This window comes from Vitis riparia, chromosome 16 (genome assembly GCF_004353265.1).
Source record: "Vitis riparia cultivar Riparia Gloire de Montpellier isolate 1030 chromosome 16, EGFV_Vit.rip_1.0, whole genome shotgun sequence".
In the NCBI taxonomy this organism is placed as follows: Eukaryota; Viridiplantae; Streptophyta; class Magnoliopsida; order Vitales; family Vitaceae; genus Vitis; species Vitis riparia.
In genome coordinates, this window is record NC_048446.1 from 17,782,082 (window position 1) to 17,801,850 (window position 19,769).

At 30.2% G+C, this 19,769-nt stretch overlaps 1 protein-coding gene across 1 annotated transcript; it reads left to right on the forward strand.

Annotated features, from left to right (window-relative positions):
* Positions 1–14,023: 14,023 nt before the first annotated feature.
* Positions 14,024–15,455, forward strand: LOC117933142 (WD repeat-containing protein RUP2-like). The gene has a single exon (XM_034854539.1). It carries the CDS (start codon positions 14,098–14,100, stop codon positions 15,244–15,246), a length of 1,149 nt encoding a protein of 382 aa, XP_034710430.1. The 5' UTR covers positions 14,024–14,097; the 3' UTR covers positions 15,247–15,455.
* The last annotated feature ends 4,314 nt before the right edge of the window (positions 15,456–19,769 follow it).

A 19,769-nucleotide genomic window follows, 5' to 3' on the forward strand; every position in this document is an offset into this window, starting at 1 on the left:
TAAACTTAAATTGAAACAAGCCGATTGGAAGACAACCTTGTTTGCACCAAGGCCCAAAACCAATGGGCTTTTCATTCTTTTCAAATAGCAAATAATTATTATAACAAATTATCTCTTTATTTTCTCCTCTTTGGGTTAAAATATCCATCATCATCGTCATCGTCGTCGTCATTGTCATCAGTATTGGTCAAATATGACATTTTAAATAACCACTAAATAAATTTTCTTAGCACTAAAGGGAGGTTTATCTAGCCTTTTGAGGACATGATTCCTTTGCCATCAGAAAACTGTTGTGGGCTAGAAAGAAGCTTTTAACTAGGATTATATATACAATCATATATGTTAATTAATTTTTTGATTTTTTGTGTAATGACTTATTCCCTCTCATGCAGACATTATATGCTCTAGGTTTAATGAAATCTTACAACTTTAAAACACGTTTACATGATTAAGAAAAGTTCATATATATATAAAATATCAAAAAACTTATTTCTCTATGCGATATACGATATCATATTTTGATTGATTGTAAAGTTGCTAAAGTTGAATGTCAAGCATTGTGAGATAGTTTATATAACCATCTTCGGTTTTCAATATTAATTAATATTGTCTTCGATGTTCGGACCCAAATGGGACATTTCTAAAGGTAAAACCACTTGCTTTGTAGGAAAAGGTTGACTAAGAATTAAGTTTAAATTTCTAAAATTGTAGTCACAAATTAAAGGCCAAGTCTTATATCACAAATTAAATTATTTGTTTGGATACACTTGTTTTTTAGTGCAAAGTAAAACATTATATGCTTTATCTATTTATTAGGTAATATGGTCTAGCTTAAGAATCAATTTCAATCATACATAACTAATTATTCTTACTTTTTTAGTCCAATAAAAAATGGTAAAGAAAAAAGAAAGAAAAGAAAAGAAAAAGGGAAATTGGTCTGACACTTTTAGCTAATGCCTTTTTACCTTTAAAGTTTTGGCTATGTGTTCCATACAACCATATTGCTTATCAATCGTATGCCCACTAAGATACTTCAACTTTAGTCCCTATTCCAAGTTCTCTTTGGAAAAACCCTGAATTATCATCACTTCAAAATTTTTGGATGTTTGTTCAATCCTTATATTCACTCCTACAATAAACACAAACTCTCATATCGTTCAATCCGTAGTATATTCCTTATCTATAGCCCAATTCACAAAGGATATGTGTGCTTTGACCACATTTCAAACCGAATGTATATAACTTGACATGTTAACTTTGATGAAACAATATTTCCATTCCAACACTTCACTGTTCCTTCCACCTCTTTGTTGTCTTCTTCCTCCATTCAGTCTGCTTATACCCCAACAGTTTTACCCACATCTCATTTCCTCACTCCATAGTCGATCGTTTCTACTAACTGAGATCCTGCTTCTACTTGTGTCTATCATCCTAGTTCATTAGCTTTACCACACACTACAGCCTACTCATCTAATGGTCTTTCACCTTCATATTCACCAACATCTTCAATATCAACCATTATTCCAATTCTCTTTGTTGATTCCGCAACTAACATTGCTAGTTCTTACCCTTAACCCATAAATCACCATCCAATGGTCACACGTGCAAATGACGACATTTTCAAGAAGAAGGTGCCCATGGTTCACAAAGTTGTCGAACCTCATACCTTTATACAAGCAGCAAAAGATTTGAATTGACTACTTGCCATGGAAAAAGAATTCACTGCCCTAATAAAGAACAATACATGGCACCTTGTCCCTACTCCTAATAATAATATCATCGACTATAAATGGGTTTACAAACTTAAATACAAACCTGATGGGGCTATTGATCGATACAAAGCTCATTTGGTCGCAAAAGGATTCAACCAAACTCTAGGTCTCTATTATTTTGAAACATTCAACCCGATTGTAAAAGCTTCAACAATTCGCATAGTGCTTGCCATTGCTCTTTCTTTTCAATGGTCGATTCGTCAACTCGTTGTTTAGAATGCATTTCTCAAAAGTGATCCTAAAGAATAAGTGTTTATAAGCCAACCTCTTAGGTTTGGTAATAAACAATTTCCTTCTCATGTCTGCAAACTAAACAAACATTATATGGCCTTAAATAGACCCCACATGCATGGTTTACTAAACTTAGCAACACCCTTCTCGATTAGGGTTTCCAATCATCTAGGGCTAACAGTTCCATATCTATTCATCACTTCTTTTATTTTGTATTTATTATAAAAGGAGACTACAAAGCAAAATACCTACAAATTTGATTGAAATATGAGTCACAATAATCTTCAAAACTAAACTTTGTAACATCTTTAGAAAAATTTAACTACCAATGATTGATTCTAAATTACAAATACCTTCTTAGTTAAACAATTTGTTGTTTTATTTGCTTCCCTATAAATATGATGATAATAGTAAATATTTAGGTCTTAAGATAATATTCAAATATCCTCCATTAATAATATAATAGAATTAGGAATATTACTCTTTTTATTATAATAATCTGTAACTATTTTTTAGTTATCTTCAATCTCTAGGTTTAAAAACTCATTGTTTTTGGCAACTAATATGTCATCTCTTAAAGTCATACATTCTACAATAATTATTGAAGTATTACTTATATGCCTACTTGCAACTATTTTTATAGTTCCATTAGAGTCTCTAATAACCCATCCTGAAGTACTTTTATTCTCCATCCTTGAACCATCAAAATTTAATTTGAATCTTCCATTAATCATAGGAATTCAATAAATTCATTTTTCAACCATTCGTGGGACATTCCGTCCTTCGATTTGAAGATAGGAGTCAATCATATAATCCTAAATATTTTGAAAGTTTAAGGTAGCATTCTCAATGACGAGAAAAGGGTTGGGTTGGATCTTCCTAATGATGTTTTGATTATCCATATTTATGTTGATAATATATTAGTAATCGACAACAATTCCTCTCAAGTTTTCTCATTTATCTCCTATCTCAATTCCTATTTTGCACTTTGTGATCTTGGACATCTGAATTACTTTCTTGGTATGGAGGTTCTTCATGTTGACACTACATCACATCTCAATTGACACAAATACATCCAACACGTCATGACTCGCACCAAAATGCTAGACTCCAAGCCTACCTACACACCTAAAGGCTATACCTTATCTCAACATGATGACGAAATACTCATGGATAAAACCTTGTGTTGCAGCACTATTGGTGTTCTCTAATACCTAACCACCACACGACCCAATATCTCCTTTCTTGTTAACAAGGCTTGCCAGTTCATGTCCAACCCCACCAATTCATTGGCTTGCAATGAAAAGAATACTCCCCATTTCATGGCTTACAAATACAATAATCTCCTTCGTTGGATATTCAAGGATATACCAATGTTGATTGAGACTCCTACCTAGATGATCACAAGAGTACCAGTAGGTATTGTATCTTCTTTGGTCCAAATTTAATCTCTTGGTCATCTATCAAACATCAAGTTGTCTCTCCAAGTAGTGTCGAATTTGAATACCATGGCTTAGCCTCTATTACAGCTAAGATCATCTGGTCTAATCCATTCTGAAAGAACTTTCTATTTCTCAATCTGCTTCTCTCCTAATTTGGTGTGATAATAAGAGTGTAGCTCATTTAGTTACCAACTCGGTTTCTCATGCTCATTCAAAACATATTGAGCTTAACCTTCACTTCATTCGAGATAACGTCTTGGAGAAAGATCTCATCATTCACTACATCCTGTCTTCTAATCAAGTTATCAATATTTTCACCAAACATTTACCAAACTCTTAGTTCTTCAGTTTTAGAATAAAGCTCGGCATCGTTCCAAGACCCATGAGCTTGCGGGGGAATGATAGACAGTAAGAAGATAATTGAAGATGCAAAAAGATAATTGAAGATTCAAGTATCCTAACTAATATTAGTTAAAGCATCTTAAGAAGTTAGAAAAGTTATTAAGAATTAGATGATTTGTTAAACATCATAAGAGTTGATTTGATAGGTCAACATAAAAGCAATAAAGGGTAAAAACTCAAGTGTGCTTGGCAAAAGAATTTTTTCAAGAAGTCTAGTTCTCCAATTCCATTCCAAAGTCTTTTAGTATGCTAGTTCATTAATCTTATAAAATTATTTTCACCAAGTATTATTTGAATTATGATCTCATAACAAATAGAAATATTTGGGCAAAGGAACAAAATGATAATTACCTTAAAAAAATATTTCTCATGTAAATAATAATTCAATATAACTTCTATCGGATATAAATACTTCTTGTAATTTTTTCCCAATAGTGGTTTGATATGGGATGTGTTTAAGAAAATGGAAAGACATATCTTTGTTTGAAAAAATCATATCTCTAGTTTCTATTTAAAATATGAAGGTTATTTTTTTAGATTTAGAGATTATTTTATCAATATTAATCAAATAGAAAATTAATACTTTTTTTTAGCCTACATATTTTGAACATCCCAATGAAACATAAATTTCATCCAATATTTTACTTTCCCTCCCATAAGCTATAAACTTAATCAGCAGAATTTATCAGCTCATGTTTCATTCCAAAATGGAGTATTTGTATATTTAAAACCACATTTCAGAAATAAAGAAAACTTAAGCCCTATTTGATAATTATTTTCAAAAATAATTTTGAAAAATAGTTTTTGAAAACAATTTTTAAAAATTATTGTTTGATATTTTGTAAAAAAAAAAAAAAAAAAAAATTGTGTGAGAATCTAAAATATTTTTAACATGTTTTTTTATATTTAAAAATAACTTTTACATACGATGCTTTATTTTTAATTCTTCTTCTTTGTATTTATATAATTATTTAAAAATAAATAAATAAAAATAAAAGCAACTAAAAAACATCATATTTTTTAAATTTCTTTTCCCCCCTAAAATTCTACCCATGTACCGCCCCTCTCGGTGGTGCTTGTGCTCATATATTGGGTCAATAAATTGGTTCCAATGACCATGCCGTCCAATCAACAAGGAAATATGCCCCACTTGGGCCTCATGGGCGGCAAAGTGGAGCCCACACACAAAATACCCCCATTTGGGCCTCGTGGCCGGGCAATAAATTCGGTTCCTGGTTGTTTGCTATTACCTTTCTTTAGTCTGCATATATATATTTTTCCTTCAGCTTGGCAGCTTCCACATATTGATAGTGACCACTTGAGAGAAAAATGATTTTCACTATGGCTCCGAAACGTTGTAAAGCCTGCGACATGAGGATAGGTCAAGAAAATTGGAGACTAGAGATTGAATAAAAGCAGCATAAACTGGGTTTCCAAGGATAGAAAGGCAAGGCATGGGCTGAAAATCATATGATTTTGTTTTATCCGAGGAACATTTGAAGAAGGTGAAGTCGTATTCAAGTTTGAACTGAAAAGGAGAGACGACTAAATTGATGTTTCCAAGCTACCTTAGAAGGCAATTATTAGGGTCCCGAACAAGAATATATTATGAAGTATATAAAGAAAAGAATAATAAATATGCTTAATTTGATGCTTTCCAACCCGATCTACAAAAAATGTCATCAACATGAGCAAAAATAAAGGGTTTCGTTTTAAGGAACTGTTGATCTCCAGTTTTTTTTGCTCTTGGTGACTTCATATGCAGGGAATTTGTGATTTTTGCCAAGGAAAAACATAGGGGGGACAAGAAAGAAAGTCTAGAAAGGCATACAAATATTGAGAAATTAAATACCATAATGTGGATAAAGATGAAAATATCAGTAATTACGAATATATCCGTACTTCCATTAATATATTGGATATATCGAACATATATCTACGGATATTTTAACACAAAATATCGGTAAACCTAAAATTAATCGAAAATTATAAAAATAAAAGAAAAAACTCTTAAAAATAAAATTAGTGTTGTAAAATTATAAAGTGAAATGAGAAGAAAACAAGGAAGATAAATTAAAATGTAGGAAGAGAATAGAATCAATTTTCATTAGAGGTATCTCTCTTTTATAGGGAGTCACAAAGAGATATACATCAATATGGATGATCATCCACAAGTTCCCATAATCCGATAAATTCTCATATTTTATAACACTCCCCCTTAGATGATCATAAGAATATGCCTCATTAAAACCTTATTAGAAAAAACCCCATGGGAAAAAAACCTTAGTGAAGGAAAAATAGTACAATATTCTTTTGGATTACTATAATTGCCTCGTTAAAAACATTGTCAATAAAACCCAATGGGACAAAACCTGGACGAAGGAAAAAAGAGTGCAGTATATCCATATTATCATTCTCCCCCTCATGTAAACATGATTATGATTTCTTCAACATTTCAAATGGTAGAACTCTCAATCTTCGTATTCCAAAATCATACCTTAACTTTTTCAATGTGGTCAAAGGTAACGCCTTTGTGAATAGATATGCTAAATTATTGCATGACCGAATCTGTTGAACATCGATCTCACCTTTCTTTTGGGCTCATGAGTATAGAAGACTTTAGGGAGATATGATTAGTTCTATCACCTTTTATGAATCCTTCTTTAATTTGTGCAATACAAGCAGCATTATCTTCATGTAACACGATTGCATTGCCTCTGATGGAAGGTAGTCCACATGTTTCTTGTATATGTTGGATCATTAACCTTACCCATACACATTCACGACTTGCTTCATGAATTGCAAGAATTTCTGAATGATTTGATGATGTGACCACTATTGTTTCTTTTATAGATCTCCATGAGATAACAGTACCATTGTAATTAAACACATACCATGTTTGTGACTTACCTTTATATGAATCTGAAAGATATTCTGCATCTGCATATCCAAGCAATTGTTGCTTTGATTACCTTGAGTAAAATAGACCCATACTAGTAGTTCCGCAAATATAATACAATATATGTTTGATACCATTCCAATGTCTTTGAGTTGGAGCGGAACTATATCTTGCTAATAAATTGACAAAAAAAACAATGTTTGGACGTATACAATTGGCAAGATATATAAGTGTACCAATAGCACTAAGATATAGTACTTCAGGACCAAGTAATTCTTCATCTTTTTTCGCAAGGACGAAATGGGTCCCTTTTCATATCAAGTGATTTGACAACCATTTGAGAACTTAAAGGATGCGTTTTATCCATATAAAAACGCTTCAAAACTTTCTTAATGTGTGTTGATTGATGTACTAAAACTCCATTTGAAAAATGTTTGATCTGTAGGTCGAGAAAAAATCTTTTTTTTATAAGATTTTTCATCTCAAATTTTATTTTTCAAGTAATTTGTTGTTCTTGTGAGCTTTTCAGGAGTTCCAAATGGATTTAAGTCATCAACATACACTACAATAATTGCAAATCCGATTTCTGATTTCTTAATTAAGATGCATAGGCATATAGGATTATTTATATACCCTTCTTTTAGCAAGTATTCGCTAAGGCGATTGTACCACATGCATCCAGGTTGCTTTAATCCATACAAGGATAGTTGTAACTTGATTGAGTACATGCTACGAGACTTTGTACAATTTGCTTAAGGCAATTTAAATCCTTCATGGATTTTCATGTATATATCATTATACGTAGATTCATATAAATATGTTGTAATAACATTCATGAGACGCATATCTAGTCATTTTGGGACTACCAAATTAATTAAGAAACGAAATGTGATTGCGTCCATGACAGGAGAGAATGTTTCCTCGTAGTCAATATCAAGTTTCTGCGAGAAACCTTATGCTACTAATCGCCCTTTATATCTTATGATCTCATTATTCTCATTGCATTTTTCATACAAATACCCATTTTTACCCAACAGGTTTTACATCTTTAGGTGTTTGGACTACAGGTCCAAAAACTTCTCATTTTGTTAATGAGTTTAACTTTGCCTATATAGCTTCTTTCCATTTTGGCCAATCATTTCTATGTCGTCATTCTTCCACATTTCGTGGTTCAAGATCTTCATCATTTCTTATGATATCGGAGGCCACTTGGAAAGTGAAAATATTGTTAATAATAATATTATTTTGATCTCATTTTTCTCCCGTGTATACATAACTTATTGAGATCTCACAATTTTCAGGTACTTGTGCCTCTTCAGGGGCTTCTTGTTCAATATTTGCCTCTTCAGGGGCTTTCTACATTATTTGTGCCTCTTCTGGGGCTATAGATTTATCAATTTTAAACTAATCAGTTATTTTTTATGGCCTCTTTTAGAGTGCCAACTTTTTCTTGGACACTCCTCTTCCAGGGAGTTACATCCTTTGAGCCGACAGGTCTACCACGCTTCAGGCGTATCTTAGATTAATTTGTTAACTATCCTACAGGAACATCAATTCGTGCTGGAATATTTGCAGCCGGGATATATGACTTTGTCACTTTCTTTGTATCAATGAATGCATCTTGTAATTGATTTGCAAGAGTTTGAAAATGAGTGCTCCTTTGAACTTCTAGTTCACATTGATTTGTATGAGGATCAAAATGAGTCAAAGTCAATGCATTCCAAATAATTTCACGCCGTTCTTTTGGAACTGGCTCTTTTCCCCCTAACGGCGAGAAAATTGTCTCATTAAAATGATAATCTACACAACATGTCATTCTACCTTTTAAGTGTATAGGTAGAATAGTCACTAATTAAAAATTTCTGGTTTTGTAATGTATATCCATATGACCTTTTACCCTGGGGGACTAAGTTGATCTTAAAAGATTCTTCTGGATCCATCATCATATAAAGTGTCATTCACATGGAATCAAATACTACTAGTGACATAGTATAAGCTCTTGTAGAGCCATTAATCAGGTTTCTATCACTTGATATAGTATTAACATTGTTTGTCATCAATGTTGTGCAATTAATGAGACAAGAGTTTCATCAAAATAACAAGTCATAAAACATTGTCATCAAGACCTTGCCTTTATAGAGTTGAAGAAATATTATCATAGAGAAAAAGTTAAAATCAATGAAAAATATTAGTCATCGATGATAACTTAACTTAATAAGTTGTGTAAAAGTAATGAGAGCATATATAACACAATAAAACAAATGGAAAAATATTATTTAAAGTTATACATTTCTTAAATATCTCACATATTTGATTTTGTAAGTGTGAAGCAATTTATACACGAAATAACTAGGAAGTATTTCGATAATCAAACTAATTGTAATGATGGATCAAGGTATGAGAGAGATCCATGTATCTTTAAGTTTAAATAAAGAAAAGAATTTAAATGATAAATAATAAAATGTGAAATAAACTATAAAAGATGAACAATAAACAATGTGTTCAAATATGATAACAAAATTAACCTATTTGCAAAGAACTAAATAAAAACATAATGTTTAATCATAACAAACATTTTTATCACCAATTAGATGGTCAATTTTCCCATTAGGATTCTCAAAGAAATCTGAAACCTCTAAATGGGTTAGATCTACTTGGCCATCACTATCAATGAAGTTCATTTCAACTTCATTTCCTTTTATTGATGTTTGGTAAAGGTCAACCACATGTTTAGGCGTACGATAGGTACACGACCAATACCCCTTCATACCACATCTATAACACTTATTCTCATGGTTCTTAGGAGGTTTGTCTTGTAAACACTTCCCATTTTCTTGTTTTACCTCAGTATTATTCCACTTCTGGTGGTGCAATGAGGTTTTCCTTTTATGAGAATTTAGTGAATTATTACTATAAGAACCATGATATCGGGGATTTCTTCCACGACCACGACCACGTCCTCGTCATCATCCACGAGGATGGGAAAATATTGCATTCACTTCAGGGAATGATTCAGATCTAGTTGGACAAGACTGATGATTTCTCATCAAAAGCTCATTTTTTTTAAACCTTCATGGAAATGATGACGAAGGAAAATCAGTGTTTTTGCATGATCCTGCAGGGATGCTTGATTTCCTTCTTTGATCATAGCTCCAAGATTCATTGACAATTTTGTTTTGAATAACTTCTAGTTATACAAGAGAATTAGAAATTGTATGCATAGCTTCTGGCTATGAAACTATTGTTAATAAAAATTGTTTTCCATAATTCCTGTTGTGAAAAATAAGTGAGTACGAAATAAAAATTAAAAGCCAATATTTTTCATAACTTTGAATTCTGATTATTTTGTCAAAATAAGAGAATATTCAAATTTGTACATAGCTTCATGTTATGAACTATTTATGTATAACTTATAGTTACACAATATAATTAAAATAAATTAAAGAAATTCAAAGTTAATATCTTTCATAGCTTCAAACCATGATTATTTTGTCAAAACAAAAAAATATTCAAATTTGTACATAACTTTAGGCTATGAACTGTTTTTTATATAAATTTGTGTATAGCTCCAGGCTATGAACTATTCATTGGGTAGATTTGTGCATAACTTTGGGTTATGAACTTTCATTATGTAGATTTGTACATAACTTTAGACTATGAACATTTATTTATTTATTTTATAACTTCTGGCTATAATATTGTTTGGTATAACTTCCAGTTATACCGTATAATTAAAAATAAATAATTAGGGATCATATACATAACTTCTGGTCATGTATTTGTAATTTTGTAATTTTCCTTATAAATTTTGGTTATAGGGATTGCACATATTTTTTCATAACTTTTGGTTATGAATTTATCCCATAATTTATAATTTATCCCATAACTTCTGGTTATAGGGATTGTACATATTTTTTCATAACTTCTGGTTAAAGGGATTGTACATATTTATGCACTCAAATAAAAATAAGTAAAAATAGAGAGTCAAAGGGTAATAAAATAGAAAATCATGATATAAGTTTATCACATACCTTTTTGTGAGAAAGAAAAGAGAAAAATCTTTCTATTTCTCTGAAGGGAAGAATGTGTTTCTATTTCTCTAAAGAGAAGAACGTCTTTCTTATTTCTCTAAAGAGAATAACGTCTTTCTTACTTCTCTAAATAGAGAAAAATCTTTATATTTCTTTTGTAGAGACTATTCGTGCTGATAACGTATTATAAAATTATAAAGTGAAAGGAAAAGAAACAAGGAAGAGAAATTAAAATGTAGGAAAAGAATAGAATCGATTTTCATTAGAGGTATCCTCCCTTTTATAGGGAGTCACAAAGAAATATACATCAATATGGATTATCATCCATAAGTTCCCATAATCCAATAAATTCTCATACTTTATAACAATTAGAAGTATAATAGATATTTTAAAGTTGTTTTGTTCAAAAATTGATATATATATATATATATATATATATATATATATATTATCATATTTGATAATAATATTATATGCGTTGAGAAAAAAATATGAATTTCATAACTATACATTTATTATTAAATTATATCAAATATTATTTGATAACAATATTGTGATATTTGATTATAATAAATCTAATTTAAAAATATATTTAATATTAAAATTATAATTCATTTAATTCAATTGTATTAAATGATATAAAATAAATAATGATATATATATATATATATATATATATATATATATATATATATATAATTTGTAATATTTAATTAATATATTAATGATATTAAAAACATTATGAAGAAAATTATCATCATAATTTTTATATTTTTGGTATTCAAATAGATGAAATTTTTTCATTTAATTATAAAATAACTATAATTAATTTATTCTTTAAAACATTTTTTTAATATTATGTTTATATGATGAATTTATATTTATATATATTTGCTGCAATTTATATAATAAGGAGCAAACTTACCCCACCAATTAGCGCAATGCATGAAGAACCTTTTGATTGGGGTTTGACTGCGTTCATCGTCCCAACATATAGCGAAAAATCGATGAAAATATTGATAATTTACTGAAATAACGAGGTACTCATTTTTTCTTTATATATCGTGTTGAGCTCCACTGAAATTCGATATTTCAACAATATATCGTCGAAATATCGTGATATTTTAATCATTACGTGCTAGTGACATATTTTAATATGAAACTTTATAGAGGAGAATTCAAAAAAGAGCATTATTACTTTTATGGCAGTTTTCCCTCATTTGCAATTCAAATGTTCATCACTTTATAAATGCAACTAAGTAATGTTCGGCTTTTGGTTCAGAAAGAGTATCATCAAAAGAAAAAAATATTAAAAAAAAAAACAATTTTTATATATTTGGTAGTCCTATAAAAAAATAAATATAATTAATTTTAAAAAATTTATTTATTTTTAAATTATTTAATCTTTATATATTAAAGTTAAAATAAATTAAATGAGTTTGATTCTTTAAAGTAATATATAAAAATAATTTATTAACTTTGAATTTACATTTTTTTTCATTAATTTTTTTTTTCTTTCCATTTTCTTTTGAATCATATTTTTTCATAAATTTTCTAGAAACCAAACATAATCTTTTAATTTTAACTTTTCAATCTATAGAGGACTTAAAACTTAATTTCTAGGTTGCCAGCTTGGCCTCTATAAACATGGTTAGAATCAAGATTTCAGCTTTTCAAGTGTGAAGCCTGTAATGACTGAAGAAGTTTACATGCTATATTGATGAAAAAAAATTATTGTAAACTCAGCCAAATTGACTTTAATGCTATGTTTGATTTTAAAATTTTTTGGGGAAAAATGTAATGAAATGAAAATAAAAAATAAAAAATAAAAATAAAAAAAACAGGAAAGAAAAAGTAAAAAATGAATAAATAAATTTAAAATTAATAAATTATTTTTTATATATTATTTCAAACTCATTTTATTTATTTTAATTTTTCATAAAAAAAAAAACATAAATTTCTATCTCATTTTAGTTATATTTGTTTTTTTATGATATTTTTTATAGTACAATTAAATGTAAAAAAATCACTTTTCTTAATTTTTTTTCTCTCTTTTTTTAGTATTTTCAAGAATCAAATAGAGAGTAAAACAAAAAATATTTTATTATATGTGGGGATTTTGAAAATAAAAAATAAAAAATTAAAGTTTTAAAAAATATTTATTAAATGTTGCATATTTTTAAAATTGTAGTTTTTTTTTTAAAAAAAAACTTTTAATTATTATTATAAAAAATATCATAAATGCGAAAATAATTTCACCCATGTTATTCTTTAATAAATATTTTTTAAAATTACTGTATTTTTAAATTTTCGAAAAGCGGGCATATGTGGCGGCAACTTGGGCCACATGGCCCAAGGCGTGTTCTGAATTAATCCTGTGACATGTACAGCAACCAGGATGGACGACAACATCTCCCAAGGGATCAGAAACTGAACAAAATTAATTAATCGACACAAAAATCCTTGATGCAAATTTTGCGTAGAAACTGAGGATACCGTGTTAGCATGGAAACCAAGATTTTTCTGCATTTATGTCTGAATCAATAATCAAAACCCCTTCTACTGCCATGTGTCACTCATGAGAATCCACAGACCCACACCCTACCCAAAAGCAAAAAAAAAAATCTGAAATCTGCAAACCGAAAAGCTAAGGTGAGAGAGAAAGGAAACCACCCTTTGTCCTTTGGCCATGGGCCCATGGCTGGCTGATAAAAATCCACAAATTTGCATTTACTTCACTTGAGCCTTTACTCTTTAATGGAGTAGCAGTTGGTGTGGGGGCATAGGGGCCTTTTATCATATATTATATCTAGATGAATAAGTGACTAGACAAAAGGCTTGCCTTGGACCACGTAACGCAGAGTCTTAAAGGAGCCTCTGTCCACAGCATCCAGTTCTGGAATTGAGGCACAAAACCATCCACCATTTCCTTTGCCTTTCATCCACTTGATATATCATTTTTTTTTTCATTTATTTCCCATCTCTAAAATATATCAATTTTAGATTATAGTTTATAACCCTTTCTATTTATAGGGTTTGTTACAAAATACCCAAAATGCCCATCTTGGCAGCATGAAATTGCACCCACAATCCCTACTCCATGCATGAATTTTAGGGGATTGGGAAAATGGCATTATTGTAATTAGGTGTAATTTTGAGGGTTGTTGAATGAAAGAGGAATGGATATAAATTTTGAAAAACTGAAAAAGGAATAAAGTTGAATTGTTCTCCATTATCCGGGCAAGATAAGGTTGAATGGGAGTCTTTCATTGGTCGGAAAGACAAGAGATTCCACCACTGTCATCACTTATGAATGGGAAATGAAAAACTTCTCAACGCAATTCAATCCTCAAAGCCCAGAAGTAGAAAACCCAAACATACAAGAAGAAAAGGCAGAACAACACATAGAAGAAGAAAGAGCTAGGTGCGACTGGGAATTCAATCTCTCCACTGTTGTTACCTCGAGCTCCGCCGGAGCCAGCACCGACACCATCGGCGTCATAGAGTTCGACCCCTCCGATAACCTCGTGGCCACTGGAGGAATCGCTCGGAAAATTAGAGTTTATAGTGTAAAATCCTTGTTGCCCGGCGAAAATCATAGCCATGGTGAGCACAACGTTAAATTGTTACAACACAATAATGCATGTGACTACTATATATGGACCCCGGCTAAGCTCAGTAGCCTAAGGTGGAAACCGGGCTCCTCCGGCCGAGTACTCGGCTCCGGCGACTACGATGGGGTGGTCACCGAGTACGACCTCGACCGGAAAATCCCCATTTTCGAGCGAGACGAGCACGGTGGACGTCGAATATGGAGCGTGGACTACTCACATTGGAATCCGTTTGTGGGTGCGTCGGGGTCTGACGATGGCACCATACAAATGTGGGATCCACGTTGCGAAGGAACAACGAATGTAGCGAAAGTACGACCCAGTGCGGGCGGAGGCGCCGTGTGTTGTGTGGAGTTCAACCCCTTCGGCGGTCCATTGGTCGCCGTCGGGTGTGCGGACCGAAGAGCCTACGGCTATGACGTGAGGAAGATGGTCGACCCGGTACTAATATTCGACGGACACCAAAAACCGGTGACCTACGTGCGGTTCCTGGATGAGCATATGATGGTAACGTCAGGGACGGATGGGTGCTTGAGGCTTTGGAGTATGCATGATGCCCGAATGATTCGGGTGTACATGGGGCATATGAATACTCGGAACTTTGTTGGGTTGTCAGTGTGGAGGACAGGCGGGTTACTGGGATGCGGGTCGGAAAATAACCATGTATTCGTGTATGACAAGAGGTGGGGTGAGCCCATATGGGTGCATGAATTCGGGGGAGGGAGTAGAGATGGGTGTGACCCGAAATTTGTGAGCAGCGTGTGTTGGAGGCAAGTGGGCGAGGATGGGTGCACCCTTGTGGCTGGTGGGTCGGATGGGAGTCTGCAGGTGATTGTGGGGAAGAGGAGGGCATTTTGATGGTAGGAGAAATTTAGTGAAACAGGAAATTAAAGACTAGTATCTATTACAAAAAGGAAGGAGAAGAGAGAAATAGATGATGATTTGTTTGGTTGTTCGTGTCTTTTTTCTTTGATGTTAACTAATGACTACTTGTTCCATGTTTAAAAATACAATGAAGAAAACATTGGGAAGTTGGTAATTCCTTCTATGAAAAAAAAAATAAAAAAAATGGAAAATTGCTTATTATTTTGTTTTTGAAATGAATATTATGTTCTAAAAATATCTCTTAGTTGACTTTATTCTATGACACAACACTTGAATCTAGTTAAAAAGTCAATATAGTTTTAATTATTTTAATTTAATAATTATAATTTTTTTATGGTGGTCACTAAAAATATAAATGTAAGATGATGATCGATGAAATAAGAACATAATTTATAGGGTTGCATGGTTGCACAGTAGAATCTCCTTTTGCCTTTAGCAAACTAGCTTACATGAAAGGAGTGTTTGGTACATTTTTTTTTTTCAAATATATTTGTCAGAAAACAAAAGCAAAATGGTAACCAACCTTTACTGTTTCAAAAGATATGCTATCATTCTAGGTATTTAAGGTTGGTATGTCAATTGTGCTCAAAGACAATAAAAAAATGCTATTATTCTTAATATTTAGGGTTTTTTTGTTAATTATTTTGGAAATAAGTTTTTTGTTTTTAGAAAATAAAAACACAAAATATATATGTTTAACAATTAAAAAAGAGAAAATAATTTTTGTTCTTGAAAACAAAAACCATTTGTTGAGAATAACTTTTGATTGTTTTTCCTTATTTTCTAAATATTGTTTTAAAAATTAATTATATAAATATGAAAACATTTCAAGTTTTCAATCAAACTTATTCTATAAAACATCATAAAATAGAGCACTATGAATAAAATTTATTTTTAAAATACATTTAAAAATAAATAAATAAATAAATAACATTTCAAATTTTCAAACAAATTTTTGTTTTATAAAATATTAAAGAATAATTTTCAAAAATAAACTATTTTTGGAAATACTTCCCAAACATATAATATATATATATATATATATATATATTGAATTATTCATTCTCTCACTGTTGGAAAGAAATTTTGTTTATGTTCAAAGTAAACAAATATGTCATGATACTTTTAATTAAAACCCCATTAAAAAGAGTTTCTTAAGTGTCAAAAATAACATTCCAAAATTAGCCACAATTTCAACTTTGAGGGATGTTTGAGAATCTAATATTTTCCCATGATTTCATTGTATTTTAGACAAATAGAGAGATTCGGGTTTTTCTTCTTATGCAGGAAACAAGTGTTTTAAAGCTAAAATATTCTTAGTTTAAAGATTTTTTTTTTCAAATATTGTTGGAAAGTATCTTAAATTTCTAATTAATATAAATTCCTTTTGATTAAAAATATTATGAAGAATATTTCATATTTTTATATGTGATTGTAATATTAAAATTTTAAGAATATCTCCATAAATATTTTAGGTCATAAGGGGAAATGTTATAAAATGAAGATGAACTTATAAAAACTATACATGGTAGATAAAAATATAACTAAGAATATGAATACCTAATGGAATGAGGGGCTCGTGAGTTCTATCATCTATAATAATTTTTATGGTATGGTGAAACAATTATCTCTCATCCGTCAATATAAACATGATTAGACCAACTATGTTAAAATCTTATGTGGATTGTTTTATTTTATTTTTAATGAATTAATATGTTCACATTAAAGCTTCCATTGGTACAACAAATATAATTGTAAAAATAAAATCCAATTATACTTTAGTAAATTATTTGGGGAATTCAAAGTGAGGCATCTCTTGAAGAAAATTATAAGTATCTATTCTAATATAACTGTAAAACTTGAAGATTTTGGTTGAAAACCTTGTTAATAGAACTCTCACTTAGTTAAGAGCTTGAGAAGAGTGGGCATAGGTCAGATTGTGTCAAACCACTTTAAAAATTAGTGTTTGTAATTTCTCGTCCCTATTATCTTTATTTTATATGCAACTTATTCTTTTATATATATTTGCTATGTAATTGCATACAATTATTATTTGTATTTTCTAAGTTCAAATTCGTAAAAAGTGGCTCTCACCTTATTTCTCCCCCTCTCCCAACCTCTAGAATGATCGCCTTAGATTGATAGAAGTAGAATTCTAACAAAACTCTTTTAAATAATGTATAACTCTAAGTGATCACAAGTGACCCCAAATATATATATAAATCAATTTTTTTTAATAAAATAAGTTAAAAGCATGTTGAGATGTATTTATCTTTTTTAATGTCTTACATTTCTTCATACATATGTAATACCTCACACTTAAATTTTTCCTTCAAGTGATATCTAACACTTAAGCCCGCCTCACAAAGTATAAATGAAAATGTTTAATAAGAATATAACTCATAATTTACAATTTGGCTCAATGAAACATTAGAAAACTAGGGTTGGATGGTACTCTAATGAAATGCAAGTGCATTATAAAAAACACTCTCTTAAGGCTCAACTAATATTGAGGAATGATTTAGAACTCTTCCCCAATCAATACAAGAGGTTTTGAACTTTTTAAATAAAAGTTGAAAACTTAAACTAATCGTTAGACATAGTTTATGATCAACTGGTTGATCAATCGATCAAATCGATTACTAATTGTTGGGTGATAAAATGTATAGAAAGTGATCGTTAGGTCACAAGAGCTCAATTGGGCAAGCAACTAGAGCTGAACTAGTACATCAACTAGTCGAGGTTACACCTCAACTTATTGAAACAAGCTTCTACCACTTAAAAATTTTGCTAAATTGGTTACCGCTTGGTCCAATTGGTTAGCCATTGATCCAAAAAAATAAAAAATAAAAGAAAAGAGAGAGAGAGAGAGAGAGAGAGAGAGAGAGAGAGAGAGAGAATGATGCACAAATGACCTTTCACTATTCAAATTGTTTCAATGTGAAAGCTTAAGATTTAAAAATCCTTTTTAATGATAAAATGCATGTCCAAACATTGGTTTTTATTTTTTAAACAATCAATCTCAATTTTTATAAAAATAATTCAAAGAGGTATAAAATGAACTTTTTGCAACTTTTACATCTTTAACATTAAATCCTTATTGAAACTCGGCTAGATAACTCCTTGTCATTTTAAAAACTTTTTAAATTATAAATAACATCAAATAAATGTGGTTTTCATTTAGAACAATTATTCATCTAATTTATAATAAAAAAAACAAAATTGATTTAAATACTTAGATGATTTTAGGTATTAAACTAAAAATAAAATACATGATCCTAGTGCATCAACAATCTTATAAAGAGCTCTTAGAGAACAGGTCTCAATCGGTCTTCTCTTTAAGGTCTTTTTAATCTTCTTAATTTCCCTTTTTGATATGTTATATTTGATTGCTTCTTTGAAAATCTTCTTTACTTAAACACGCTTAAAATAAATTATTAATTTCAAATTTTATTTTATTATCATCAAAACTAAAATTAATCAAACTTTGGTTTCACAAACTTCTTAAATATTAATAATAATATTTCAAAGACATGCAATTTTTAGGAATACTTAAGATAAATTTTAAGTATAAGTGTCACGGTTTAATATAACTTATTCATATTTTGAAAAGAAAAAAAAAAATTGGAAAGACATGTTTTTTTTTTCTCAAATATGAACAAAGTATATTTTTATTTAATTAAAGCTTAAAATCACCAAAAAAAATTATTTATTCTAATAAGGTATTTTTAAAATATAAAATCACACTGCAATTACCTCTAGCTTCTACTTCTCTTACATGCAAGCTAATTAATATATAAAACCTGCTTATACCATATTATCTTCTACATATGTCAAGTGGGCCAACATACCATTATGGAAATTATTGCATAAATACAAGTTGGTTTTCTTTGATTAGATGGTCTCTCCACTTTATGATCCGACTCTCGACTCTCATGCATGTGCATGCATTTACCATCTCTTTCACCAAACCATACCTACTACTTTGAAAACACAAACTCATGAGCAGATTTGACATATTTTTATAATCTCTCGAGACCTCTTTTCCAACAATATAAACGTGCGCTAACAAGGTAAAAAAAAAAAGGCCATTTAGGTTTCAAAATTTTATATTATATGATGCTTTGATGCATCATATGATGCTTTAAAACACAAAATCTTTGAAATTTAAGTGGATTGAAAATACTTAATTTTTTTTTCACAGTGGGTAATTGTTTGGATGTGCTCTTTAAGAAGATCCAATGTAGAGACATTCTCAATTTTATAAAAATATTATAAAATTTTTATATTATATGATGCTAACAAGGTAAAAAAAAAAAAAAAAAGCCTTTTAGGTTTCAAAATTTTTATATTATATGATGCTTTAAAACACAAAATCTTTGAAATTTAAGTGGATTGAAAATACTTAATTTTTTTTTTCACAGTGGGTAATTGTTTGGATGTGCTCTTTAAGAAGATCCAATTTTATAAAAATATTATATAATAATTATGTTATG

Excerpts from the sequence above, each read along its gene's own strand:
- LOC117933142 (XM_034854539.1), top strand. The coding sequence starts at position 14,098 with ATGAAAAACTTCTCAACGCAATTCAATCCTCAAAGCCCAGAAGTAGAA.